At 41.2% G+C, this 25,199-nt stretch overlaps 1 protein-coding gene across 1 annotated transcript in view; it reads left to right on the top strand.

Annotated features, from left to right (window-relative positions):
* LOC139530664 (EARP-interacting protein homolog) overlaps positions 1–25,199 on the top strand; it is a 94,559-nt gene that overhangs the window by 61,189 nt on the left and 8,171 nt on the right. The window contains exon 7 of the mRNA XM_071327258.1: positions 23,118–23,285. Coding sequence (XP_071183359.1) covers positions 23,118–23,285 — 168 coding nt within the window. The remainder of the gene's footprint in view (positions 1–23,117; positions 23,286–25,199) is intronic.

Below are 25,199 nucleotides of genomic sequence, written 5' to 3'. Positions count from 1 at the left end.
GAGAGAGAGAGAGGTGGAACAAGAATGAGGGAGAGAAAGTATAGAGGGATGGAGAGAAAATATTAGAAAAATACAGGAGAGACATGATAATAGCCAAGAAAATAAACGATGTATTTCATGCAAATGTGAAAACCATTGCAGTACTGTAGTATTATCCTCATTATCCCGCATTTCATTCCTTCTTTTTAGTCACATTCCAGCTAGTTCTTATTCCTAACCAGTATACCTTCTTAAAAGTAGTGTGATTCACCTGTCAGGGGCTTTGAGGGTACACAGGGGCCTTTAGGAAGCCAAGGACACAGGGCTGAGTCAGTGTCTGTGTGAGTAGCTACTTAGTGTGTGCGCGTGAGCAGAGTCTGTGAGCAGGCAGAGTGTGTTGGATTTGAGCTAGGTGCGTGCGTGTGTGTGCGTGGGTGTGTGTATTACAGCGTTTGTGAGACTGTGTGTGTGTTAGTGTCCAGTTGGTGCGGCAGCTGTGTGATGGCAGTCTGTGAACACGGTCCAGTGGCTCCTCAGTTGGTGTCTTCTCTGGCTCGTCACACTGTGTGCCAGCCCAAACCGGCCTGCCCGCTCTGCCCCACTAAGGGACTCTAGAGGAGAACACTCTCCCCAGCAAACCAAAATTGGTTCTGTGAAAGTTCCCAGAACATTCGTTAGGTTGCAGAAATTATTCTCATGACACAAAAACTGTCCAGTCGTGGTAATGATTATAGAATGATTGTATAAAACATTCACCTGATGTTACAAGAAGGTTCTCAGAACACATTTCATATATTTTTTAAAGGTTCCCAGAATGTTTCATTGGGTTGTGGGAACAGTCTGGTGCAAACATTGTGGGGACATCACAAAATATACACTATATATACAAAAGTATGTGGAAACCCCTTCCAATTAGTGGATTCGGCTATTTCAGCCACAGCCGTTGCTGACAGGTGTATAAAATCGAGCACACAGCCATGCAATCTCCATAGAAACATTGGCAGTAGAATGGCCTTACTGAAGAGCTCAGTGACTTTCAACATGGCACCGTCATAGGATGCCACCTTACCAACAAGTCAGTTCGTCAAACTTCTGCCCTGCTAGAGCTGCCCTGGTCAACTGTAAGTGCTGTTTTTGTGAAGTGGAAACGTCTAGGAGAAACAACAGCTCCGCCGCGAAGTGGTAGGCCACACAAGCTCGCAGAACGAGACCGCCGAGTGCAGAAGCGCGTAGCACGTAAACACAAAAAGTTATCCGGATGATTCTGCTATCGTACTTTTAGGGTGCAAAAAGAATGTTCCCAGAACATATTTAATCAATTCTTTAAGTGTTCCCGGAATGTTTCATTAGGTTATGGAAACATTCTGGTGGGAACATTGTTAGGTTTAAGTTAGGTTAAACAGGACATTCTCTTAATGTTGTAAGAATGACGTCATTTTACCTTGTCTTTGAGGTCCTCAGAACATTTCAAGAACATGTTAAATTTAAGTTTTACCTAATATTGCCACAACATTCTCAGTGTGCAAATTTGTAGTTCCTTAAAGCAGATTGGAATACATTTCTCTCCAGGTGTACAGTAATGGCAATTCGCATTTGAGGACTTTATTGTAGGTGATATAGAGAGACATGGCATTTCAATTTCATTCACAGGACATTTGAACATACGAATACAACCATGTTTTTTACACTTTGTATGTTGACAGGCTGCACATGTGGGGTTTGAACTTGCAGTGTTTGGTTCCCTAGCCAGATCATTAACCCTCTGTGCCATCAGGGGATAGCTGTGGCCGTGTGTTATTTTTTGTTGTTGTCAAATATGGTTAATCGGGACACAGAACAGTTATTAAAATGTTCCCATCCTCTTCATATGCTGTGTACTTGTAACACTGTATTTTATGATTTTCTTTCTTCATCACGTGTTGAAAGTCTTATGAAATGTGATCTTGAAATTGAGAAATGGTAATAATAAAAAAAACTATATCCAACTAAAATCACATGATGAAGAAAGAAAATCATAAAAGTGCACAGCGTTTGAAGAGGATGGGAACATTTTAATGACTTAGAAATTGAGTTCTGTGTCCTGATTGACCATATTTAACTGAGGACACAATATACAAGGCCACGCAGAGGGTTAATTATCTGGCTGCAGTTCCAGACATTGCAGGTTCAATCCCACCTATTCTGAAACCGTATTTCAAAACTGAAGTTGAAGCTAAGATATACTCTACTAAAAGCGAAGTTGTCTTTATTTCGTCCATTTCCTTCAGAATTGCGGAATTTAGAGCAACTGTAAAAAATAAAAGACGCTTGGTATGGTCTTATTTTTCATGATCTGAAAAGAAAAAGTTATCCTAGACCAGCACTCATAGTCTTCGGTATCTTATAAATATGGGCCCCAGAAGTATGCAGCATATACATGTATATTGCGTGAACATCAATGGAGTATTATGTTAAAACCAAAACAAATACGCTATGAACGTCATAGAAACTGACTTCTTTCTATCTAACAGCATGAAAGGCATGTCCTGTGTAACCTAACTTAAACATTGTATGAACGTCATCACAGCTGAGCATATCTAGTGTGTTTTGGGAACTTATCTCTTGTGATGTTCCCACACTGTTCCCACAACCTAATGAAATGTTCTGGGAACCTTTTTAAAGGACTCACAGGCTATTTTGTCAACATTCTTGCAATATCAAATAAATGTTTGGTGCACCCTGATACAAACATCTGCATGTCAGCACAACTGGACAGTTTCTGCATTTTGAGAACACATCTCTTGTCATGTCCCCACAATGTTACCACAACACAATGAAACCTTTTAAAGATCAGACAAAATGTGTTCTTGGAACGTTCTTGTAACGTCAGGTGAATGTTTTTTGCACCCTAAAATAAACATTGTAGAATCAAATCAAATCGTATTGGTCACATACACATATTTAGCAGATGTTATTGCTGGTGTAGCAAAATGCTTGTGTTCCTAGCTCCGACAGTGCAGTAGTATCTGACAGTGCAGTAGTATCTAAAACGTTTCACAACAATGCACACAACTCTAAAAGTAAAAGAATGGAATTAAGAAATATATAAATATTAGATTGAGTAATGTCGGAGTGGCATTGACTAAAATACAGTAGAATAGAATACAGTATATACATATGAGATGAGTAAAGCAGTATGTAAACATTATTTAAACATTAGTGACTAGTGTTCATTATTAAAGTGGCCAGTGATTCCAAGTACAGTATATAGGGATATATAGCAGTATATATATATATATATATATATATATATATAGCAGCATCTAAGGTCCAGGGTTGCGTAACCGGGTGGAAGCCGGCTAGTGATGGCTATTTATCAGTCTGATGGCCTTGAGATAGAAGCTGTTTTTCTTGACTTCGCCTTCTGGATGATAGCGGGGTGAACAGGCCGTGGCTCGGGTCATTGATGTCCTTGATAATCTTTTTGGCCTTCCTGTGACATCGGGTGCTGTAGGTGTCCTGGAGGGCAGGTAGTTTACCCCCGGTGATGCGTTGGGAAGACCACACCACCCTCTGGAGAGCCCTGCGGTTGTGGGTGGTGCAGTTGCCGTACCAGACGGTGATACAGCCCGACAGGATGCTCTCTATTGTGCATCTGTAAAAGTTTGTAAGGGTTTTAGGGGCCAAGCCGAATTTCTTCAGCCTCCTGAGGTTGAAGAGGCGCAGTTTAATCATCTGCACAACTGGACAGTTTTGGTGTTTTGGGAGCATATCTTTTGTGAAGTTTCCACCAGACTGTTCCCATAACCTAATGAAACACCTTTTAAAGAACAGATGTGTTGTAGGAACGTTCTTGCAACATCAGGCAAATGTTTTATACAACCATACACACTTTTGGGGAATGTTCTGTTGTGGTTGTTGCACAACATTTTTGAATGTTAGGAGAACATTACAAGATATTTCATCTAAAACATTGTTGATAAATAGATTTGATGGGATGTTATCATCCTAATGTTAACTTAATTGGAAACGTAGCTAATGTTTGTGGAATGTTCCTGGTTTGCTGGGTCTACTGCTCCCTCCAGCAGCCTTAAAGACACAGTATACACAGGAGACACAGGAGATGTAGTTACACAGGCACGTTGTGTGTGTGTGTGTGTGTGTGTGTGTGTGTGTGTGTGTGTGTGTGTGTGTGTGTGTGTGTGTGTGTGTGTGTGTGTGTGTGTGTGTGTGTGTGTGTGTGTGTGTGTGTGTGTGTGTGTGTGTGTGTGTGTGTGTGTGTGTTCTGCTCTGTTGCTGGCTGGGGCTGTCACTTGGGATGTTCTCTCAGTTCATCACTCCTAAACCCTATTTGCTATTCAAACGGTTATTACAGTGACCGCGGTCAATAACCGTCATCCATAACTCCATGACCGTCACATTCCTAATTTGGACCCACAATCCGCAGTGAAAGGGCAGATGTGCGATAGCTGCCGGGCCTGCCTCCTCAGCAAGCACCGCAGGATGCATACAGAAACGCAGTGCAGTGCTGCAGTCAAACTGGCCCCTCACGCTCCCTGTACAGTACAGTAGCATACAGCACTGTGTGTCTCTGCATGCCTTAGTGAGTGTGTATAGTATATTTTACATTCAGTTTAATATTGTTGTGTATAACTTGTTTACCAACCACACTATCCTCTACTTGGTCTTTAAAGCTGAAACGTTTTGATTGAAGCGTTTTATCTGCAGTATCCAGGCGTGTGTTGGAGTGGAGGTAGAGTAGAGACTAGCAGTAGTGTGATTGCTCGTGCTATTTGCTCCATCACACTGTGGGTTGAGAGGAGACTCACAGCAGGGACTGAAACGGTCACACTGGCGTCAGATAACAGTGGGAAACAGGACAGGACAGGACAGGACAGGACAGGACAGGACAGCCTTCTCACCCAGACAGAAATATAGACACTACAGCGCACTGGTACTGCTCACATCTAAAACAAACTGATTTGCCCTTTTTCGTATGATATAGCCTACCGTATTTCCTTCAGTCCTTGGCAGTTGAATATTAACAATTTATCAAAGGTGTTGTCGACTGTGAGTGGCGCGTTTGTTAAGCCTATTTGACATTAACCTCCTGAACTTTGTCTGTCAAATCAATCATCCATGACCTTTTCATCTGATGCTGCCCCCAGGAAGGCTAGGATGGTGCAACGTTCACAATATTACTGGAGCTCCTCAGCCATGCTTGGATGCTATGGGAAATAATCTACCTCTCTACTAAATAGTCTATGGGCTTATTTAGAATTGGCAAAGCTCTCTTTCTCACTATTTGTCCTATATTAACAGAGTAACATGAGTAAAAACTTTGTTGCTCTGAGACTTTTAAGCCTCAAGCATTGCTTTATATTAATGTCCATGAAGATATATCTCAATCAACGCACACTATTGATGTGATGATCCCTTACTTTTATGCCTGGGCTGTCACTCCTTCCTTCCCAACCACTCACAAAGCTGGGCTTTAATTTTGATAAGCAATTCAATTATTTCTCTTTCTTCTTTTTTTTTTCTCCCCTACTGCAGTTGTCATAGAAACAGAGACCTGTAGTGATAGTGTGAGATATCCAGTCTATCCCCTTAGCATAGCGATTTATCACCCAGACTGAGGTTAGAAGGGGTGGTGTGTTTGTGTACTGTAATGGAAAACTGTAATTTATACGGTAATTTGAGGTATTAGCATCAATAAAAAAAACGTTGAAATGTTTTACTGCAGCATACTATGTTATGGTGCGTTGTGGGAAAATTGCTGTATTTCGAACTGTAATTCTACCCCACAGAATACAGTATCGTATCTTTGGAGCGCCATAAACCTTTTGACCACTAGTGAGTGCATGGTATTGTTGTGTCTGGCTATTTAACATATTTTGAGGCGTGCCTTGTAAGAGGCTATATTTGTTGAACCCGTGAGTGAGATAGCTTTAACTCTTATGTGGTAATAGTGCCACATCAATTTAACATGTATAGGGGACAGATTGAATTAGCAGCTAGTCTTAAATGGTTGAGCATTTTGCCAAGTCCTTTTGATCTGTTTTGCCCTGTAGGCACTGCCGGTTTGAAGTATTTGCAGATATGAAACAACTCCCAGTTTATTTTTATTTATTTAATTTATTTAACCTTTGTTTAACTTGGCAAGTCAGTTAAGAACAAATTCTTATTTTCAATGACGGCCTAACATTGGGTTAACTGCCTTGTTCAGGGGCAGAACGACAGACTTTTACCTTGTCAGCTCGGGGATTCGATCCAGCAACCTTTCGGTTACTGGCCAAACGCTCTAACCACTAGGCTACAAAACCAACTTTATGAGAGGTTTGAAAAATAGCTTCTATTTGCCTCAACATTCCATGACATACACTAAGGCATTGTTGGCAGAATAGATGGATGCAGTTCAATGCATGATTAATATAATTCACCAATTTATTAGTTGATAGTCCAAAAAATATTGCAATCAGTTTGTAAATCACAGCTGTCCTGGTACATTGTTTGCTTCCTCCATTCGGGATGCACTGTTTCAGTTTCAATGGCTCAATATTTTGGACAGCAGCTGACAAATGTAACTAAGGCTGGGAATGTCAATACAATCAAACTAGCAAGGGCAATGATCACAAGTCAGCCATAACATGGCTAATAGGCTAGTGTATCTATTTACAATACAGGTCAAAAGTTTTTACTACTTTCTACATTGTAGAATAATAGTGAAGACATGAAAACTATAAAACAACACATATGGAATCATGTAGTAACCAAAAAAGTGTTTAACAAATCAAAATATATTTGATATTTGATATTCTTCAAAGTAGCCACCCTTTGTCTTGATGACAGCTTTGCACACTCTTGGCATTCTCTCAACCAGCTTCATGAGGTAGTCACCTGGAATGCATTTCAATTAAAAGGTGTGCCTTGTTAAGTTAATTTGTGGAATTTTATTCCTTCTTAATGCATTTGTGCCAATCAGTTGTGTTGTGAGAAGGTAGCGGTGGTATACAGAAGATAGCCCTATTTGGTAAAAGAGCAAGTCCATATTATGGCAAGAACAGTTCAAATAAGCAAATAGAAACCGTCCGTCATTACTTTAAGACATGAAGGTCAGTCAATGCGGAAAATGTCAAGAACTTTGAAAGTTTCTTCAAGTGCCTTCGCAAAAACCATCAAGTGCTATGATGAAACTGGCTCTCATGAGGACCGCCACAGGAAAGGAAGACCCAGAGTTACCTCTGCTGCAGAGGATAAGTTCATTAGAGTTACCAGCCTCAGAAATTGCAGGCCAAATAAAGGCTTCACGGAGTTCAAGTAACATATACATCTCAACATCAACTGTTCAGAGGAGACTACGTGAATCAGGCCTTCATGGTGGAATTGCTACAAAGAAACCACTACTAAAGGACACCAATAAGAAGAAGAAACTTGCGTGGGCCAAGAAACACAATCAATGGACATTAGACCGGTGGAAATCTGTCCTTTGGTCTGATGAGTCCAAATTTTAGATTTTTGGTTCCAACCGCCGTGTTTTTGTGAGACGCAGAGTAGGTGAACAGATGATCTCCGCATGTGTGGTTCCCACCGTGAAGCATGGAGGAGGAGGTGTGATGGTGTGGGGGTGCTTTGCTGGTGACACTGTCTGTGATTTATTTAGAATTCAAGGCACACTTAACCAGCATGGCTACTACAGTGATACGCGATCCCATCTGGTTTGGGCTTAGTGGGACTATCATTTGTTTTTCAAAAGGACAATGATCCAAAACACACCTCCAGGCTGTGTAAGGGCTATTTGACCAAGACAGAGCGTGATGGAGTGCTGTATCAGATGACCTGGCCTCCACAATCACCTGACCTCAACCCAATTGAGATGGTTTGGGACTGCAGAGTGAAAGAAAAGCAGAGCCTAACATTAGCAAGCTAGCTCTCTCTGGAGATGTTCGATCGGGTTCTGGCTGGGCCACTCAAGGACAGAGACTTGTCCCGAAGCTACTCCTGCATTGTCTTGGCCGTGTGCTTAACGTCGTTGTCCTGTTGAAAGGTGAACCTTCGCCCCCAGTCTGATGTCCTGAGCACTCTGGAGCAGGTTTTCATCAAGGATATCTCTGTACTTTGCTTCATTCATCTTTCTCTCTCCTGACTAGTCTCCCAATCAATTTTAGATTAAGGCTGTAATGTAACAAAACGTGAAAAAAGTGAAGGGGTCTGAATACTTTCCGAATGCACTGTAGCATTTCTCTTGCGTTCGCAAATTCACTCTGGCTATTTATTCCAATTTCAGAGTACTCTCATCTGAGTGTGCCAGAGCGCAGAATAACTTATTCATTTACGAACGTGCAACACCTACTGAATATTACCCGTGTCAGTAGACGTAGGCAAAGAAAGTAATAGTTAGTCTCGAACACTCTAGGTAACATAAATCTCATTGTTTATCTGTGCAATTTTGACGGCCAACTAGCTGAAAAAGTTTGAGAGGGTTTATCTAATGTTCTTTCGTTAGTTTTGAGCTCATTTTTCTCTGGCTAGCATTAGTTGTTGATCTTTTTGTTGTTGAGAGAGAGCCTACCTTTTCATGGTTGTTTGATCAATAGGACTGTAAAGTTCCCAAATGTAAGAGTACTCCCAAGTGGTATTGACATATTTGCAGAAATCCATTCAGGTGTATTTTCTGGTTTTTGGAGAATGCTTTCTAATGATCTAAAGTTGCACTGTTGCAACTGCCTGTAAACACACAGGCCTGTTCAAAGTGAATGATGGCAGGCCTGTGATGCAAATAAAGGCCTAATATAGCTCTGAGTGGCTATGACGCACCCGGTCTGCATAGACTCTGGTCCTGGACGAGACAGATGTTTTTATTCGATTTTATTTCCTGCCGTGTCTATTAATTGTCCAAACACACGGCTGCTTTCCAATAATATATTGCTATAGAATCTTCCCAAATTCCTTAGTATACGTAATATTCTTCCTGGGGGTGTATATGAACAGATTTTAATAAGATTTTTATGTTGCTAAAATGCTGTCATGTCCACTGTAAGGCCTCTAAGTGCAAGTGAAATAAATGTGTAAACACTTTACCTAGCAGTCAACCTGTTTGCACCGATCCCTTGTAATTGTGAAATACAAACCCCTGCCCTCAATGCATTTAATTTATTCATCCAGTCATTCATTCCGATTACGGTAGCATTTACTTTTTTTACTGTATAATATAGTCAATTGTACAGTATTGTAATGTGTGTCATTACAAAGTACTTGCTTTGATACTGTATATATATTACAGTAGGTGTACTATTAGAAGTGACGGAACAAGACGGAACTGCTCTTCCTCCCGGGGAAGGCCTGCCCGCTCAAAGACCTCTCCATCACCGTTGACAACTCCACAGTTTCGCCCTCCCAGAGTGCAAAGAACCATGGCGTGATCCTGGACAACGCCCTGTCATTCTCAGCAAACATCAAAGCAGTGACCCTCTCCTGCAGGTTCATGCTCTACAACATCAGTAGAGTACGACTCTAGTACTTCACACAGGAAATGGCTCAGGTCCTAATCCAGGCACTTGTCCTCTCCCGTCTGGACTACTGCAATTAGCTGTTGGCTGGGCTCCCTGCTTGTGCCATAAAACCCCTGCAACTATCCAGAACGCAGCAGCCCACCTGGTTTTCAACCTTCCCAAGTTCTTTCATGTCACCCTGCTCCTTCGCACACTCCGCTGGCTTCCAATCGAAGCTTGCATCTACTGCAAGACCATGGTGCTTACCTATGGAACAGCAAGAGGAACTGCCCCTCCCTACCTTCAGGCTATGCTCAAACCCTACACCCCAACCCGAACATTCCGTTCTTCCACCTCAGGTCTCTTGGCCCTCCCACCCCTAAGGGAGGATAGCTCCCACTCAGTCCTTCTCTGTCCTGGCACCCCAATGGTGGAATCAGCTTCCTCCTGAAGCTAGGACAGCAGAGCCCTTGCCCATCTTCCAAAAACATCTGAAACCCTATCTTCAAACAGTATATTACATAATCCTCCTCCTCACCTTGAACCCCGCCTCCCCAAATAAAAATAACACTTAACCAGCACAAAGACAAAAAGTACAAAGATAACTTTTGATTGTCTTTTATTAAGATCCTATATATAACATTTCTAAATCAGCACACATAGCCATAGCCAACACACCATATATATTGTCCTTCCTCCATTAACCCTGTTTCCTTCCTTTATCCTATTCCTTTATAAATACTTCCTTCGTCCATATTTCTTTATGCATCCATCCTTTCTTCCTTCATCCATATTTCTTTATGCATCCATCCTTTCTTCCTTCATCCATCCTTTCTTCCTTCATCCATATTTCTTCATGCATCCATCCTTTCTTCCTTCATCCATATTTCTTTATGCATCCATCCTTTCTTCCTTCATCCATCCTTTCTTCCTTCATTCATATTTCTTTATGCATCCATCCTTTCTTCCTTCATCCATCCTTTCTTCCTTCATCCATATTTCTTTATGCATCCATCCTTTCTTCCTTCATCCTCTGTAATTTCTTCTGTACTTCTTTATTTTCTAATTCAGCTAGAGTTACCATTAACGTTGTGTTGCAACTATAACTAATAGCCTAACAAATGAACAACTAAAAAAAGTACAAAGACTTAACTTGATTGTCGTTATCAAGACATTGTCTATATCAACTTTCAAAATCAACACAAATAGCCATAGCCAACACGCCATCTATCTATTTTCCTTCCTCCATTAACCCTGTTTCATTTATTTAAAATGTTTCTTAATTCATCCTATCTGTTCTTACTTCTGTCTTTTCAACCTAATAAAAAGCTCCAAACATGTTTCCTGTGGTCATTTCCCAAGCCAAACAGCTGGCGGACTTTTTCCATGTCTATTTCATCCACTCTGTCCTGATGAATGTGACAGACTGCCTTCTTAGACCACTGAAACTCCTCTCGACTTCAGCAGAGGATGCAGGGAGAAACATTAGTATGCGAATGAGGGCTTCTACCTGGTCAAAGGAGACCGGTGGACCTCAGGCATCTGATTCCTGAGAACAGATGCAGCTTCTGTACTTGTTTTGTACTGGTATTGCATCTTGAACATGGCCAGCTGCACCTCAAGTGATCTCCTGTTCAACTCTGGATACTGGTCCACCACTGCAGCATCCATCTCCCCAGAGAGAAGAACTTCCTCCAGTTTAGTCTGACTTTCCAGGCCACCCTGTTTGAACCTCTCTGTTAGCTGCACATCAACTGTGTCAAGCACATTGAAGAGCTCAGCCCTGTAGAAATCCTCTGGGGATGTGAGTGAGTATGAAGCAGCATTTCCAGTGAAGCGCTTTGGATTACAGATGTGGGGCATCTAAATGGGCTGGATTTTGATCTTGGCAATCAACTCTGTTCCTCGGCTGTAGATCTGTTGAAATTGGCCCTCTGATCTCTTTGCCTTCAGGGTGGTCTTAACACAGTCCACTGCAGCGAGCATCCCAGCAAATGTCTCTATTCACATTTGTAAGGTGCGAATGAGGCACTCCAACTCTTCCATTAACTCAGCTGCTACAAGGAGTCCTAGGACTGTGGTCCCCTTCTCAAATCTCTCAGCAATCCCCTTGCTGTTGTTTCTGTGTCTGATGAATCAGATGTGCTCATTTCCTCCAGGCTGAACAGCACAGACTCGTACTGACCTAGCAAAGAGCTCAGTGCTGGAGTCCTAACAGTCCACCTTGTTGGACACAAGGGCATTAGGCTTGTGAATGACCCACACTCAGATGTCGCTATTTCCTTAAATGTTGTTTTGTATTTGCCTGACTGGTTGTGCAGGCAGCCCAGCTTGTGGAGCCACTTCAGGCCATCACGTCACAGCGGAAGATAAGCAGGCAGCCTGGGTGACTAGATTGACACTGTGAGAGCCACAATGCACATACAGAGCCAGTGGCTGCACTGCTCTCAGCCTAGCCTGTGCTCCTTTGATTTTCCCTGACATGTTCGCTGCACCATCATACGTTTGACCTGAAAGAGGCAAATTCAGGTGGAGTAGCACATCTGTGGCAACTTCTGCCAGGTTCTCTTCAGTTGCAAGGGAGACTTCATAAAAACCTACAAAGTCCTCAAGAGGCACTAGATCGTGAACCACGTAACGGAAACAGAATGACTCTTGTTCTATTCCCCCGACATCTTGTGTACCATCAATAATTATGGAGTACTGGAGCAGTGGTAGATGGTGGATTCTCTTTGTGATGTCTCTCACAATGCTGTTGGCCAATATGCTCAGGATTTTGTTTTGGATTTGTGAGCTTCTATGATCCTGACTGAGTTTCAGCCATGTAGTGAGTACTGGAACATCTTCAGCTCTAACTTTCAGTAACTGGTACAGATTATCTTCGGTAGCTTCATGGCCCCTGAGAACTGATCCCTGACGTGCTAGAAGATGGACAGAACCTGCTACTTTCCTAAAGCAAGACCTTGCTTTGTTTAGCTCTCCAGCTCTTACTGTGTGAAGTTGGGTATCCACTGGCTTTGATTGGTGACAGCGAGTGGTAACGGCAACCTTGTGTGCATGGCTGCATGCACGTGAAGAAAACTGGAATAAGGCACCGGATAAGTTTAGGAATCCAGAGTCCACAAATGCAGGATCTGCATTTTTTGCAAGAGGTGATTTCTGGCTTTTAATAGCTTTTGTGCAATTAAAGCACAACACTCCTTTCACAGTGGGAACATAGAGGAGCCACTGGAATTATTTGTACCACCTATCCAGAAACCGAAGTGTCTTGTTTGACAGCTTCTGGTCTACCACTAGTTTTGGGTTTGGCTGATATGGTGTGACGTGGACATTGGGGTCTACTTCCTCAGCCTCTCCTATGGGTTCTATTTCTTCAACCTCCCCTGGAGAGTCTACTGTCTCAACCTCCCCTGGAGAGTCTACTGTCTCAACCTCCCCTGGAGAGTCTACTGTCTCAACCTCCCCTGGAGAGTCTACTGTCTCAACCTCCCCTGGAGAGTCTACTGTCTCAACCTCCCCTGGAGAGTCTACTGTCTCAACCTCCCCTGGAGAGTCTACTGTCTCAACCTCCCCTGGAGAGTCTACTGTCTCAACCTCCCCTGGAGAGTCTACTGTCTCAACCTCCCCTGGAGAGTCTACTGTCTCAACCTCCCCTGGAGAGTCTACTGTCTCAACCTCCCCTGGAGAGTCTACTGTCTCAACCTCCCCTGGAGAGTCTACTGTCTCAACCTCCCCTGGAGAGTCTACTGTCTCAACCTCCCCTGGAGAGTCTACTGTCTCAACCTCCCCTGGAGAGTCTACTGTCTCATCCTCCCCTGGAGAGTCTACTGTCTCAACCTCCCCTGGAGTGTCTACTGTCTCAACCTCCCCTGGAGAGTCTACTGTCTCAACCTCCCCTGGAGAGTCTACTGTCTCCACCTCCCCTGGAGTGTCTACTGTCTCAACTTTTTGTAGTTCATTTTCAATACATTTGCTAACTGTTTTCACTTTGTCATTATGGGGTATTGTGTGTAGATCAAAAAATACATTTCATCCATTTTTAATTTAGGTTGTAACACAACAAAATGTGGAATATGTCAAGGGGTATGATTGAATACTTTCTGAAGGAACTGTACATGGCATTTCAATTTTTTTTTTACAGGTGTTACATAGAAAGAATATAGTTACATTATTTTATATAAATTACATCTGGATAGATGGTACAGATATGGTATACATTATATATCGTTTTTTTTGTCGTAGCTATTATAGAACATGAGCTTTTAAACCCATCCGTCAGCTACTCTCATGATACTGTATGTTTTATTATTTGAAACTACTGAAAGGAGAGTAGTTTAATTCAATGATACTAATCATATTATTATATTCACCTCTGCCCCGTAAGAGACTTGTCTTCCCTGGCTGCCTGACCCTGCTGGGACCCCTGTCATCATCTGGTCACCATCCTAAGATGAGGCATGACAAATGATTACTGTCGGGTGTACTGTCTGTGTGCCATAACAGTGAAGCCCACAACCCCCCAATATAAAGTACTTAAAATTATAACCCATCTCAAAAGCATAGACTGCATTCTAGATGCAAGACTGACAGTCCATTTCACACACATGATAGTTTTAAATATGGTCTAAATTAATAATATTTGGGGTTATGATAGTGTAAGACAGTTGTGCTATGCTTGTGGGGCATTTATACATTGATTCTATTCTTTGATAATATAATGGTTCAATGGTTGTATTTAGTTGATATTTTGCAAGTACAAGTTATAGTGAATGGGTAGGGTAGCTACAATGGAAAAGGTAGGTCAAGCATACAACTGTACAAAATCATCTTCTGCAGTTTTAATATGCTTGCCCTGCCTATTCCATAATTGTTAATTGTATGTATTTTACCACTAGCCATTGAGGACCAACATGTCTACCATAATCACTCTCATTGGCACTTATGTACAGACCCCTGTCACCATCTGATCCTGCTAAGATGAGGCAGGCATGACAAAGAATTACCTTGGTGTACACATGAATATTATTCAAGCATTGAATCAATGGTTCAATAATTGAAATTATTCCCAGATCCCAGACTGTGGCTTTAAACTTAAGCTTCTGTCATGTAGCTACTGTAGACCTACCCGATCAACTCAAAATTGAACTTTTTGTCCATTCATTGATATTGTTATAATATACTGCAAAATTCACCTGAGCTCCGTAGACTGGTCTTCCCTGGCTGTCTGACCCTGCAGGGACACCTGTCACCATCTGATCCTGCTAAGACATGATGAGCATAGTGTTGTGAACTGACTGTGCAGCTTGACAGTGAAGCCTGTAGAGCTGTTTATTACTATATCAGTGTGAAAAGTAGGGAATTAGCTAGGGAAACTGACAGATCAATAACGTTACATTGCTATACTGAATAATAAATCTCACATTGCACTGAAAAAACATCAGAATATCGGTCTTCAATCGTTTGGCTGCTGGTTTCGTCTGGTTTGATGCAGGTCTAGTGTGATTGAGGCAAAAATAATAATTTTGGCAAGCTCTTGCACGCGGGTACATCAACTGGCGAAAGCTAGCCAAATTAATTTACTGTTGAAACGGGACAAAACAAAGGTTACAGAACAACATTTCCATACACACAACAGCTATTAGATAGTGCTATAATAATAGCCACCTCATATCGCCATCTGACAGATGGCTAGAGCTGAACTGGCTAAATTCATTTGACTCAGTTGAGAGGGGATGAAACATTAGCTAATATCAGTCAACTAAAGGGTAGCCAGATAAAATAATGGTTAAAAGCCTGGGTAAAAGACTTGCTGGGACCAAAATTGGCATGAATGATCAGTTTCCGAAAGAAATTGCAGAACGGCGCAAAGTTCTGTATCCAATTTTCAAAGAAAATAGATTAAAAGCGAAACGAGTAGCTCTCGTCGTTGATAAACTATATATTGATAACCAGTTGTTCAGAGACACAAAGATTACTCCATGGTTATTTTAAAAATTACAAAGTTCTCATAGATGAGGAAAATAAACACAATTCAAGCCTGGTTACTGATTGTAACAATACAATACAAAATATAGCTTTTCTATAAATCTTCACATATAACTAATTGAACACAAGCACTATTTCTATATAGTGAAGATAAAAACTAAGTAAACAGAAGGCACAGTATGTGTGGATGGTGTGGTGTGTGTTTATTTTTATTTGTTATGTTTGAAAAGTTGAGTGAGTGAGTAATGAAATAGTTGCATATCCCAGAGCCAGTGTATTGCTGTGGGCCGGGTATGAGAGGGCTTTCAATGTTGTTCAGATGATGGATATACTTTTATAATGAATTACACGTCTTATGTATTTATTGTCCTATCATGGGGAACTACATTTTTAAAATAAATTATATCTAATTATTTATTATCCTATTTTAATGGTACGGTCCATGGCCCTATACCCTAGACACCCACATGAATAGCCCAGATACTAAGGAGAAGTCCCTAACTGTTTTATGTGCATGCTGTATGCGGTCTGTATGCAGCCAAAATGAGGTCAGGGACCAAGAGCAGCACTGCCCCCTCAAGATTCTGAGCCTGCTTGGCAGGGTTGGTCCTGCAAAGCCAAAGCCCCCTAAAGGGAGAGCATAATAAACAAGGAAATTCTCAAAGCTGCTAATGAGAACCTTGATGACCTTGTACCTAGCCGGTGGGGATTCCGGTGGGGTGCCCCCACCCAGGCAGTGGCAGTGCTGGCAACACTAGCTGCAGTAACCCATGGGGAGGGGGTCACACTCGGACATTCAGAGAGGGGGTATATTATTGTGGCCCTGGTGGCACGAAACCAATCGGACTGCATGGAGAGGCTTGGGAACATGGTCAAAATGGATGACCGTATTGTGGGTGTTTCAGGAAGAAGGTGTACATTTGACCTCCATCATCTAGGATGTGACAATGGTAAATAAATCTCTACATTTATGCTCATTTTTTGCGCGGTCTTGCAGGCCTTCTCATGCAGCTGCAACTGCAAGTACATTTGTAAATCATGACCCATCTTGAGTTGGGCTCTGGGATGGTGCAATTGTTGAGAGGGTGAGCTTATGGTTGTGTGGGGGTAAGGGCTGAATGTGTGTGGGTGTATGTGTGTATCCCACAACTGTTGCGAAGGAAGAAGTAAAAGATGTTAGGGACTATAGAGGATGATTCACAGCAATATGTAATAAAAATCGAGGTGAGGGCGATGGAAATGCATTTGGCAATGGATCTGCTTCGGTTCGGTGGATGGTGCTGTGTGCACTTTTCGAAGGATGGATCCCAGTCGGTCCGGGGCTGTGCGATGCGGGGGGTCGGGGGTGGTCTGCCGGGCATTGGGATGACAACCCAACTCGAGATGGGGGCTTTTGGCGGGTGGAATAGTGGGGACCAATTGGAGGTTTGCTTAGTGGAGATGCAAATGTCATGGTACAACTATATAGACACTCAATCATTATGTTACTTTTTAATAGGACGTTTACAAACATATATTTTGATAAATATATATTTTGAAAGGTGTGTCTCATTATGGTAAGTGGTGAAATAAGTATAGCCAGTTACAATTGTAATGGCTTAGCAGATAATAAGAAAAGACGATTAGTATTTACCTGGCTAAAAGAGAAGGATTATAATATCTACTGTTTACAGGAAACCCATTCAACAGTTTTAGATGAAGTTTTGTGGAAAAAGAACTGGGGGGGCGAAATATATTTCTCCCATGGGCAAAGAAATTCAAAAGGGGTGATGGTTTTAATTAATAATAACTTTGATCCAAATGTGCAACTTGTCCAAACAGATCCTCAAGGTAGATGGATCATTTTAAATATGTTATTGGACAATAAACATATATGGCTTATTAACCTATACGGTCCGAATAATGATGATCCAAGCTTCTTTGACAATATATATAAGAATGTATCAACTCTACAAGCAACACTAGACTCTATTATTATAGTGGGAGATTTTAATACGGTCTTAAATACCTCTATGGACCGGAAAGGAAATCACACTACAAACTATCACCCTCAGGCACTTAAGGAAATCAGGAATGTCATGGATATATTGGAATTAGTGGATATATGGAGACTTAAATACCCTGACCTAGTGAGATATACATGGCGGAGGCTTAATCAAGCTAGTCGCCTTGACTACTTTCTTATATCATTCTCTCTGGCACCAAAAGTTAAAAAGTGTTTGATAGGGGACAGAATGCGGTCGGACCATCACATAATTGGCATATATATTACTCTTACAGAATTTCCACGTGGGCGAGGATATTGGAAATTTAATCAAAGCCTACTAGATGATAAATTGTTTAGAACTAGGACAGAAGAATTTATAACTGACTTTTTTAGACATAACATAGGTACAGCAGATCCCCATATTGTATGGGACACTTTTAAGTGTGCCTTTAGAGGCCATGCAATTCAGTACTCATCTATAAAACAAAAGCAATTTCGATCAAAAGAGTCCATATTAACAAAGGAAATTGAAGGACTAACAGTACAGTTAGATAACAATAAAAACGGTACCGTAGAGGCACAGAATAAGTTAGAGGAAAAACAAAAAGAAATGGAGGAACTTATTCAAGAAAGATCCAGTGTAATATATTACAAAAATAAAGCTAACTGGATGGAATATGGGGAAAAATGCACCAAATTCTTTTTCAATCTTCAATATAGAAATGCTACCAAAAAAAACGTATTAAAACTTGTTACAAATGATGGAGTCACGCATGATTCACCAAATGATATTTTGAAAGAGGAAGTAAAGTACTTTAAGAATATATTTTCGTTTCAGGCTCCTCCATCTCCACTAACTGAAACTAATTGTATGGATTTTTTCCCTAATAATAATGTAAAATTAACATCTGTACAGAAAGACTCATGTGAAGGCCTAATTACAGAGGAGGAACTACTTGATGCAATTGGGGCCTTTAAGGATGGGAAAACTCCAGGACTGGATGGCATACCAGTGGAAGTATACAAACATTTTTTTTATATACTCAAAGGACCACTATTAGCTTGTTTTAACCATTCCTATATAAATGATAGATTATCAGACACGCAACAAGAAGGTGTGATATCATTATTACTGAAACAGGACCCAAGTGGTATATATAAAGATCCAGTCCATTTAAAAAATTGGAGACCTCTTACACTTCAGTGTTGTGATGCAAAAATCCTAGCAAAATGCTTGGCGCATAGAATAAAAAAAGTTTTGTCAGATATTATTCATCCTAATCAGACAGGTTTTTTACATGGACGATACATTGGAGATAATATAAGGCAAGTACTGGAAACAATAGAACACTATGAAATATCGGGGACACCAGGCCTGGTTTTCATAGCTGATTTTGAAAAGGCTTTTGATAAAGTACGACTGGAGTTTATATATAAATGCCTAGAATATTTCAATTTTGGGGAATCTCTTATAAAATGGGTAAAAATTATGTATAGTAACCCTAGGTGTAAAATAGTAAATAATGGCTACATCTCAGAAAGTTTTAAACTATCTAGAGGAGTAAAACAAGGTTGTCCACTATCGGCATATCTATTTATTATTGCCATCGAAATGTTAGCTGTTAAAATTAGATCAAACATTAATATTAAGGGATTAGAAATCCAGGGCCTAAAAACTAAGGTGTCATTGTACGCTGATGATTCATGTTTTCTTTTAAAACCACAACTAGAATCTCTCCACGGCCTCTTAGAGGATCTAGATACATTTGCTATCCTCTCTGGATTAAAACCAAATTATGATAAATGTACCATATTACGTATTGGATCACTAAAAAATACACATTTTACATTGCCATGTAGTTTACCAATTAAATGGTCTGACGGTGATGTGGACATACTCGGTATACAAATCCCAAAAGAAAGAAATGATCTCACTCCAATAAATCTTTATAGAAAGTTAGCAAAAATAGATAAGATCTTGCTACCATGGAAAGGAAAATACCTGTCTATTTGTGGGAAAATCACCCTGATTAACTCTTTAATCATATCACAGTTTACCTATTTGCTTATGGTTTTGCCTACACCTAGTGACCTGCTTTTTAAATTATATGAACAAAAAATATTCAATTTTATTTGGAACGGCAAGCCAGATAAAATTAAAAGGGCCTATTTATATAACGAATATGAATTCGGAGGGCAGAAATTATTAAATATTAAAGCATTAGACCTCTCACTAAAGGCATCAGTCATACAAAAGTTATACTTAAATCCAAACTGGTTCTCTAGTAGATTGGTACGAATGTCTCATCCTATGTTCAAGAAGGGCCTTTTTCCCTTTATTCAGATTACACCTGCTCACTTTCGGTTGCTTGAAAAGGAAATAATCTCCAAAATATCTTTATTTTTTAAACAAGCCTTAGAAAGTTGGTTGCAATTTCAGTTTAATCCACCTGAAAGGACGGAACAAATAGTACAACAAATCTTGTGGTTAAATTCAAATATAGTAATTGATAAAAAAACTGTATTTATCGAAGAAATGTTTAAAAAAGGTATAATTTTTGTGAATGATATCATAAATAGGACTGGTGGAGTAATGTCACACATGCAGCTAACACAGACATATGGAAATGTCTGCTCTACCCAAAATTACAACCAATTAATTGCAGCATTACCACAAAAATGGAAGAGGCAGGTGGAAGGGGATAAAAGTAAGGAACTTGTATGTCGGCCTTATATTAAAGAACATAAATGGTTAAAGAAAAGTGTGATAAATAAAAACATATACCAATTTCATTTAAGGACCAAAAAACTTACAGCTGTGCCATATAAATTGCAAAATAGTTGGGAAGAGATTTTCGATGTACCCATTCCATGGCACATGGTTTATGAATTGATACGCAAAACAACGCCGGATTCAAAACTTCGAATTTTTCAATTTAAATTATTGTACAAAATTCTTGCAACTAATAGAATGTTATATATATGGGGGATACAATCTTCTCAGCTCTGTAGATTCTGCTGTGAGGAGGCAGAGTCATTAGACCATTTATTTTGGTATTGTCCGCATGTAGCTCGTTTTTGGTCACAGGTCCAGGAATGGTTGAAGAATTGCAACATTTGCGTAGAACTAACGCTACAGATAGCAATACTGGGGGATTTGAAAAGCCATAGTCAATCAATCAATAATATAATAATTATTTTAGCAAAAATGTTTATTTTTAATTTACAATCCGTGGAAGCTATGAGAATAGGAAGATTCAAATCTTTTGTGAAGCATCACAGCACAGCTGAAAAATATATGGCAAATAAAAATCCGAAATGGATGATGTTGGAAGATAGATGGGAAAGGTTGAGTGGAGCTGAAGGGTGGGACTAATAACAAGATAAACAATGTAGGGCATACGGGATCTGTGAAATGTGTATAGGTGCGGAGCTATTGTGAAATAGCACAGTTACAAGTGGAAATCAAACTGGATGGACAACAGAAATAGAGGAAGGACTAAGAACAAACAAGAGAGAACTATTATAAAGTAGACTGTGTCTGTAAATGTGTATAAGATGTATAAATTGAAGGTAAAAACAGAAATGTTTATCAGTTTACTCCAATTGGGGGATCGGTGGTAGGGTTTGCAGGTAATAATAATAAAGGTATACTCTTTAAAAAAAAGTATGTATGTCTATGTAGGTATGTGTATGTATATATGTGTATATGTATGCATACGTGAATGGATATATATATTTACCCCAAAAAATATGGGGGATTGGAAATGATGCAGACAATTACATTGGAAACAACATTCTTTCCGCAATATTAAGCTGATCCACCCCCCCAAAAAAAAAAAAAAAAGGGTAGCCAGTATCTGCACTGCTTGCTTTTACAACTCAGAGAAAGAGTGCAACACATCCACATCGTCAGCAGCTGCATCTGTTCAACTGTCCCTTGCCAGTTCTAAGCCAGCCTTTCAGAAGCATTGCCTTCTCACAGCCTGTCCAAACGCTCTGTGGTGGTGTCCGGGCGGTTCTAAATCTAGCTGGCTGACACAGCCAGACAGCCTACCTGACCGCTCTGCTCTGAGGCGTCCGCATGGTCCTTACACACACCGATGACGCTTTTTTTTGTATCACAGGGCAATGATAAAACCGGGGGTGACAAAAATGCAGTTTAAGAATGTGGGGGTGACATGACCCCCGCCCCGTCCCCAGTGAAAGTTTTGCCCCTGTGTACTAATATTAAATACAGAATTTTACTTGCCACAGAGCTGCCTGTAAATTACTGTCAAATTAATGGTAACCCCTTAACTGTGTGTGTGTGTGTGTGTGTGTGTGTGTGTGTGTGTGTGTGTGTGTGTGTGTGTGTGTGTGTGTGTGTGTGTGTGTGTGTGTGTGTGTGTGTGTGTGTGTGTGTGTGTGTGTGTGGGGTAGATTGTTCTGGCCCTCACTGACGTAAAGGAGGATGAGTTTCGATTTGGTTTCACTGTGTCCGCAGGCTTAGGCTAGGAAGGCATATAATCCTTAATACTTTGTGAGGAGGGTTCCAGCCAGGCTTTGCTCAGGATCCCCATTTCATATTTGCCGAGTGGAGGGAGTGAAGTGGGGTGCTCAGAAGCATTCTGGAAGCACCGAAACTAACCCAATTTCCTGCTCCATTTCCCCCGCGCGTCCTATTCCATGGAGGACAGAGTTTACGACACAGCACACACACACACTGTCAAACCCCTGGCCAGAGGTCATGCCGAGGCAGTCAATGGTGAGCAGATTGTGCACTCGACAGCAAAGTGACTCCACACACTCAAGTCATTTTAAAGTCACAAGATTAAAGAGTGTTGTAATTTTGTTTGGTTAGAGGAAGGAGCTGCTGCCAGTGTCTGGGCCCTCTGTGAAGTCCCAGTCTGGTCTCATCCAGTTTGCTGAGGTCCAGTGGCAGAACCTTACAAACCATATAGTCATAGAGCCATACAAACCGTCATCCTGATCTCATTGGATCCCTCAGGATATTTTCTTTTCCCTCCCTTTTTAATGAGATTTTTAATTAGCATGTTATTTGTATAATGAGATCAGCAGGGTAGATGGTGTCTGGTGGAGGAGAGAGGGGAGCAGAGAACACTGGGTCTAACGCTGTTCAATAGACCGCCCTGGTTCCTCTTCAGTCATCACAGCAGGAGAGGGAGGAAAGATGATCGGAGGGGTGGAGTGGGGGAAAAGCGGATGAGAGGTAGGAAGGACTGGGGAAGGGGAGGAGAGGACAGAAGAGGAGATGAGAGGAAGGATACAGGGTCCTGTGGAGGAGTAGAGAAGAGAGTAGGTTTACAACATGAACATAATCTGAAGCGGAAAAGTCTCTCCTCTCTTCTTTGCTCTCTCATTTCTTTCCTCGTGCCTTAACACTGACCTCTCCCCAGCCGGGACGAGCAGGATCAGGAAGCCAAGGCTGTGTGTGGTTGTGACTCCTGGCTTTATTACACGTCAGGCTTTTATAGGACAGGAAATACGGTCTGGCCTTCACCTAGTGTATAGTACCACTACAGGCTTCTCTCCATGATTTATGTCATCAGGGTTGCTGTGGCGTTCACTCTCTCTTTCTCTCTCTCACATCATTCCCCTCTTTTTCTCACCCTTCTCCTCACCCTCTTTTCTCTCTCTCTCTCTCTCTCATTCCCTCTCTCCTCCCCCCTCATCCCATTCACTCTCTTTTCCAGTCAGATCTACTGTATAGAGAATGCTCATGGGCAGCTGGTTCGAGACCTTGACTTCAATCCCAACAAACAGTACTACCTGGCCAGCTGTGGGGACGACTGCAAGGTCAAATTTTGGGACGTGAGAAACATCAACGAGCCAGTCAAGAGCCTGGAGGAGCACTCTCACTGGTGGGCACCTGTCACACTGTACACACACACAGGACATGCACGCACAAACACACACACACACACACACACATATCAGATATACAGTTGAAGTCGGAAGTTTACATACACCTTAGCCAAATACATTTAAACTCAGTTTTTCACAATTCCTGACATTTAATAAAATAAAATAACATTTAATAAAATAGTAAAAATTCCCTGTCTTAGGTCAGTTAGGATCACCACTTTCTTTTAAGAATGTGAAATGTCAGAATAATAGTGGAGAGAATTATTTCTTTCAGCTTTTATTTCTTTCATCACATTCCCAGTGGGTCAGAAGTTTACATACACTCAATTAGTATTTGGTAGCATTGCCTTTAAATTGTTTAATTTGGGTCAAATGTTTCAGGTAGCCTTCCACAAGCTTCCCACAATAAGTTGGGTGAATTTTGTCCCATTACTCCTGACAGAGCTGGTGTAACTGAGTCAGGTTTGTAGGTCTCCTTGCTCGCACACGCTTTTTCAGTTCTGCCCACAAATGTTCTATGGGATTGAGGTCAGGGCTTTGTGATGGCCACTCCAATACCTTGACTTTGTTGTCCTTAAGCCATTTTGCCACAACTTTGGAAGTATACTTGGGGTCATTGTCCATTTGGAAGACCCATTTGCAACCAAGCTTTAACTTCCTGACTGATGTCTTGAGATGTTGCTTCAATATATCCACATAAGTCTCTCCTACAGCAAAGCACCCCCACAACATTATGCTGCCACCCCGTGCTTCACGGTTGGGATGGTGTTCTTCAGCTTGCAAGCCTCCCCCTTTTTCCTCCAAACATAATGATGGTCATTATGGCCAAACAGTTCTATTTTTGTTTCATCAGACCAGAGGACATTTCCCCAAAAAGTACGATCTTTGTCCCCATGTGCAGTTGCAAACCGTAGTCTGGCTTTTTTTATGGCGGTTTTGGAGCAGTGGCTTCTTCCTTGCTGAGCGGACTTTCATGTTATGTCGATATAGGACTCGTTTTACTGTGGATAAAGATACTTTTGTACCTGTTTCCTCCAGCATCTTCACAGGGTCCTTTGCTGTTGTTGTGGGATTGATTTGCACTTTTCGCACCAGAATACGTTCATCTCTAGGATACAGAACGCGTCTCCTTCCTGAGCTGTATGACGGCTGCGTGGTCCCATGGTGTTTATACTTGCGTACTATTGTTTGTACAGATGATCGTGGTACCTTCAGGAGTTTGGAAATTGCTCCCAAGGATGAACCAGACTTGTGGAGGTCTACAATTTTTTTTCTGAGGTCTTGGCTGATTTATTTTGATTTTCCCATGATGTCAAGCAAAGAGGCACTGAGTTTGAAGGTAGGCCTTGAAATACATCCACAGGTACACCTCCAATTGACTCAAATTATGTCAATCAGAAGCTTCTAAAGCCATGACATAATTTTCTGGAATTTTCCAAGCTGTTTAAAGGCACAGTCAACTTAGTGTATGTAAACTTCTGACCCACTGGAATTGTGATACTGTGAAATAATCTGTCTGTAAACAATTGTTGGAAAAATGACTCCGGTCATGCACAAAGTAGATCCCAACCGACTTACCAAAACTAGTTTGTTAACAAGAAATTTGTGGAGTGGTTGAAAAACGAGTTTTAATGACTCCAACCTAAGTGTATGTAAACTTCCGACTTCAACGGTACCATTGTACTTATAGCCTCAAACCATCTTTGCACAACCAACAGAACAGCTATACTTCCGGCGCCGCCTCGCTTCGCGTTCCTAGGAAACTATGCAGTGTTTTGTTTTTTTATGTGTTATTTCTTACATTGTTACCCCAGGAAATCTTAGGTTTTATTACATGCAGTCGGGAGGAACTATTGGATATAAGCAACGTCAACTCACCAACATTACGACCAAAGCGGATCCTCTGTTTG

This window comes from Salvelinus alpinus, chromosome 9 (assembly GCF_045679555.1).
Source record: "Salvelinus alpinus chromosome 9, SLU_Salpinus.1, whole genome shotgun sequence".
Taxonomy (NCBI): Eukaryota; Metazoa; Chordata; class Actinopteri; order Salmoniformes; family Salmonidae; genus Salvelinus; species Salvelinus alpinus.
This window is presented reverse-complemented; position numbering and strand designations above follow the sequence as displayed.